General features: G+C 39.2%; 2 protein-coding genes across 12 annotated transcripts in view; one reads left to right on the forward strand and one right to left on the reverse strand.

The window, feature by feature from the left end:
- Positions 1-666, reverse strand: part of LOC106867864 (sperm-associated antigen 17) — a 36,890-nt gene extending 36,224 nt beyond the window's left edge. For 5 of the 11 annotated variants that reach the window (XR_008266527.1, XM_052975729.1, XM_052975731.1 and 2 more), the window contains exon 1: positions 480-653. Coding sequence is in view for 7 of the 11 variants with exons in the window: in XM_052975729.1 (XP_052831689.1) it covers positions 480-563 (84 nt within the window). In the remaining 4 variants the exon portion in view is untranslated. Of the gene's footprint in view, positions 1-479 lie in introns of all 11 variants that reach the window. The other 6 variants (XR_008266528.1, XR_008266529.1, XM_052975727.1 and 3 more) reach the window with 3 other exon arrangements.
- Positions 667-1,463: 797 nt separating this feature from the next.
- Positions 1,464-3,154, forward strand: LOC106867746 (enoyl-[acyl-carrier-protein] reductase, mitochondrial). Its single transcript, XM_014912712.2, has one exon. It carries the CDS (start codon positions 1,848-1,850, stop codon positions 2,967-2,969), a length of 1,122 nt encoding a protein of 373 aa, XP_014768198.1. The 5' UTR covers positions 1,464-1,847; the 3' UTR covers positions 2,970-3,154.
- Positions 3,155-3,879: the final 725 nt, after the last annotated feature.

Genomic DNA, 3,879 nt, shown 5'->3' on the forward strand with positions numbered 1-3,879 from the left:
ATATATATATATATATATATATATAGCAGAAGAAATAGAGCTAAGTTGATAAGTGTCAACGGACTAAACTCCCGACCCTTGAGCCACATTGTTGCTTCTGCTAAATATTAATGAAAATATACATATACTCATATTTTGAGTTCTATTCTTCCTGTTTGCATTACCAATATGTAAAACAAATGGAACAGGAGACGGACAGTTGAACGACGTGAAAGGTTCGGAAGTAACAATTCAAAGGGTGATAGACCAAATGTAAACACACAAAAATTAAGAAGTTGTGCACAATAAATTGTAAGCTGAAAAAAAAGGGCGGGGGGTAAAAGAAATAAGCAGACGTTTCGGGTGAACCCTTTATCGAATAGTAAGAAAAGAAGCAAGAAAAATATATAAAACTGCGCGTGTGTAAGAATTTATATTTCTCAAAGAATATAAAGGATACACAGAACGAGGGAAAAATAACCAAAACAGGATAAACATACCTCATGCAGCTGTTCCCTAGCAAGACCGTGTTCCCATTTCGCCGTAGCGTGTCCATTAGTATACTTCCCTAATTTCTTAGACATTGTGTCACACCCTGACGTTGGTGAAGTAGTAAAGTTCCGTCTATCAAGTCATGGTCACACAACGCTACCGTTACTAGGAAACGGGTACGCTATAATTAGTGTCACGCAACCAACTATGGAACGTCAAAAGTACAATAAATAATTTCTGCATAACGGCATAACTTCAGATACGTGCCTCTTCTTGATACTTTTTTTTTTTTTCATAACTTTCTGAAAAATGCATATTTTTTAAGGAAATTTTCCAGAGATACATTTCAGATAGTGTAGATAAGGGTTATATTGGAACTTATTGTGAGAGGGGAGAGGAGTTTCGGATAATTCACACACCTCGATGTTTCCTCATAACTTTCTGAAACGTTTCGGACTGTGTTGTTAAGGATTATGTCGGAATTCGATGTGAAAAAAATGACAAGCGATGGTAGAAGATGGGGGACAAACACACACATACACACGACGGATTTCAACACAGTTCCCGTCTGCCAAATTCACTCACACTTGGTCGGCCGGGTCTGTAGTAGAAGAGATACTTGCCCAATGTGTCGCAAAGTGGGACTGAACCAGAAACCACATGATTGCAAAACGAAATTCTTAACCACAGGGCCATGCCGGTGTTTTTTGTTTGGCATTATTTATTTATTTATTCAGATAGTGTGTCGTTAAGAAAATTTGGCTGTTATTTCTAGTGTGTTAAGTGGCTGCTTATTTACTGATAAATTTACTCGGGCAGGGGAGATTTTAGTTTCAACGATGTAGAAATCATGGTGCACCACTGATATTATGCGAAGTGCTTTCCATTCTGAAGGTTGAACTACCAAAAGCTGACAAGCTTCAAAAATCAATTTTAAAAAAATAAAAAGGCGAAGGAGTGGCTGTGTGGTAAGATGTTTGCTTCTAGCTACATGGTTCCGGGTTTAGTCCCACTGCGTGGCACCTTGAGTAGATGTCCTCTGCTATAACTCTAGGCTGACCAAAGCCCTGTGAGTCGATTTGGTAAACGGAAACTAAAAGAAACCCGTCGTATATGTGTGTGTGTGTTTATCTCCTAACATCGCTTAACCGGTGCTGGTTTGTTTACGTCTCTTTAACTTAGTGGTTCAGGGAAAAGAAGTTGATGGATAAGTACCAGGCTTTAAAAGAAATGGTAAATTTTTTGAGTGACTCGAAATATTTTTTCCGTTTAGGGTGATGCCCCAGCATGGCCGCACACTAACGACTGCAACAACAAAAGAAAATAATTTTTAAAAGCTTACCAAGGGAGATAACTCTTATATTACTTCTTCGAACATGGCGGCTGCGGTATTGAGAAACCTCGTCCGAGTCAGTATTTTTTCCAATTACTCGATAATCAGACATTCTTGTCCACGTTTATTCTCTAGTAATGCACGAACATCGTTTGCCGTTGTTTACGAAGAGAACGGAGATCCTAAAAAAGTACTGAAAAGTAAGGAGCATCCATTGCCCTCTAAAATCAAGGACAACGATGTTTTGGTGAAAATGTTGATGTCACCTATTAACCCATCGGATATCAATATGATCGAAGGAACGTACATGATAAAGCCACCACTTCCTGCTATCGCTGGAAATGAAGGTGTCGGTGAGGTTTTGGAAACCGGTAATAACGTGAAAAAGTTCAAACCTGGAGACTGGATCCTCCCTCTGAAAACAGCTTCTGGTACATGGCAAACACATGCAGTCTACGGTGAATCCGAAGTACAGAAGATCCCGAACGACATCCCGCCCTTAGTAGCAGCTACTATCGCTGTTAATCCTTGTACTGCTTACAGAATGATGAAAGATTTCGTCAATCTTGAACCTGGTGACGTGATTATTCAAAATGGTGCTAACAGTGGTGTTGGTCAGGCTGTTATTCAGTTGGCCTCTGCGTGGGGGCTTCGGACCGTCAACATAGTTCGAGCGAGACCTGACATCGATGTACTAACAACCGACCTGAAATCACTAGGTGCTACCCATGTTGTCACTGAGGAATTCTGTCGTACCCCTGATATGAAAGCTTTGATGAAGGATCTCGGCAAAGCACCGAAATTGGGCTTTAACTGCGTTGGCGGAAAAGCGGCCACCGAACTTCTTCGAAACCTTGCCCCTAACGGTTACATGGTTACCTATGGCGGTATGTCTAAACAACCGGTTACTGTTCCTACTGGTGTGTTTATTTTTAAATCCTTAAAGCTGGTTGGTTTTTGGATGAGCCAGTGGAATATTGACAATTTCAACACACCCCAAAAAACCGAAATGCTGCTAGATCTTTGTCATCTGGCACGCCAGTCTAAACTATTAGCGCCAATTTCTGAACTGGTTCCTATCACATCCTTTGATAAAGCAATTGCTGAGGCTCTCAAGGGATTTAGTAAGAAACAAATTCTTGTTATGGATAAAACTTTATTGTGATCTAAATAGCTTAATGGAAGGACCAATATATTTTTAAGACTTGCGTAAAACTTTTCTATTAATTAAAACACTGAAAGCTGTAACAATTATCTCATGCAATTAATGTAATAGGTAAAGCTTTAAACATATTTTAAATATATTATTCATATATAAATATCTTTGCACAATATATATTTGTGAAAATATTGTATATTTGTGGTTTTTATTTCGAATTGTAACGAGTGTTGTAGACTAGGTTCCCAGTAAGCTTACAGACTTTTGCATTCTTTGTTTAATCTAATAATTCTTCAAAAATATGTAGCCTAAGGAAGTTACATAGGTGCAGAGATTGAGGTGCAACCTTTTCCCTTCAATTATTATGGTCATTAGTCAATCCAGGCTCAGACCCCATCATGCAGTGACTCAGTAAGCAGAAAACCTAGTGATGCACGCACATCGTTTGCTGTCGTTTATGAACAGCTCAGATATCCTAAAAGGGTGTTGGAAGGTAAGGAGCATAATTTTTTCCTCTAGAATCAAGGACGACGATGTTTTGGTGAGAACGTTCATGCCACCTATAAAGTTGGCAGACATCAATATGGCTGAGGAAACATACATGATAAAACCACCATCCCTTGAATACTCTTGCAAAAGCAAAAACTAACTGCCTTCAGATTTTCTTCAATGAAAAGAGAGTTGCACCAGGTTCCAGTCCTGTTTTAGCTTGGCTCCTACAGCTCGATTCCTGCCGCTACTAATGCCAACCATTTTACAGAGTGTACTGGGTGTCTTCTATGTGTTACCAGCACCGGTGCCTTTTACATGTCCTCAGCACTGGTCATGACCACTTCACTTAGCCTGACATGTCTTCTCAAGCACAGCCAATTGCCAGATATATATATATATATATATATATATATATATATATATA

This window comes from Octopus bimaculoides, chromosome 22, assembly GCF_001194135.2.
Source record: "Octopus bimaculoides isolate UCB-OBI-ISO-001 chromosome 22, ASM119413v2, whole genome shotgun sequence".
Taxonomy (NCBI): Eukaryota; Metazoa; Mollusca; class Cephalopoda; order Octopoda; family Octopodidae; genus Octopus; species Octopus bimaculoides.

Excerpts from the sequence above, each read along its gene's own strand:
- LOC106867746 (XM_014912712.2), top strand. The coding sequence starts at position 1,848 with ATGGCGGCTGCGGTATTGAGAAACCTCGTCCGAGTCAGTATTTTTTCC.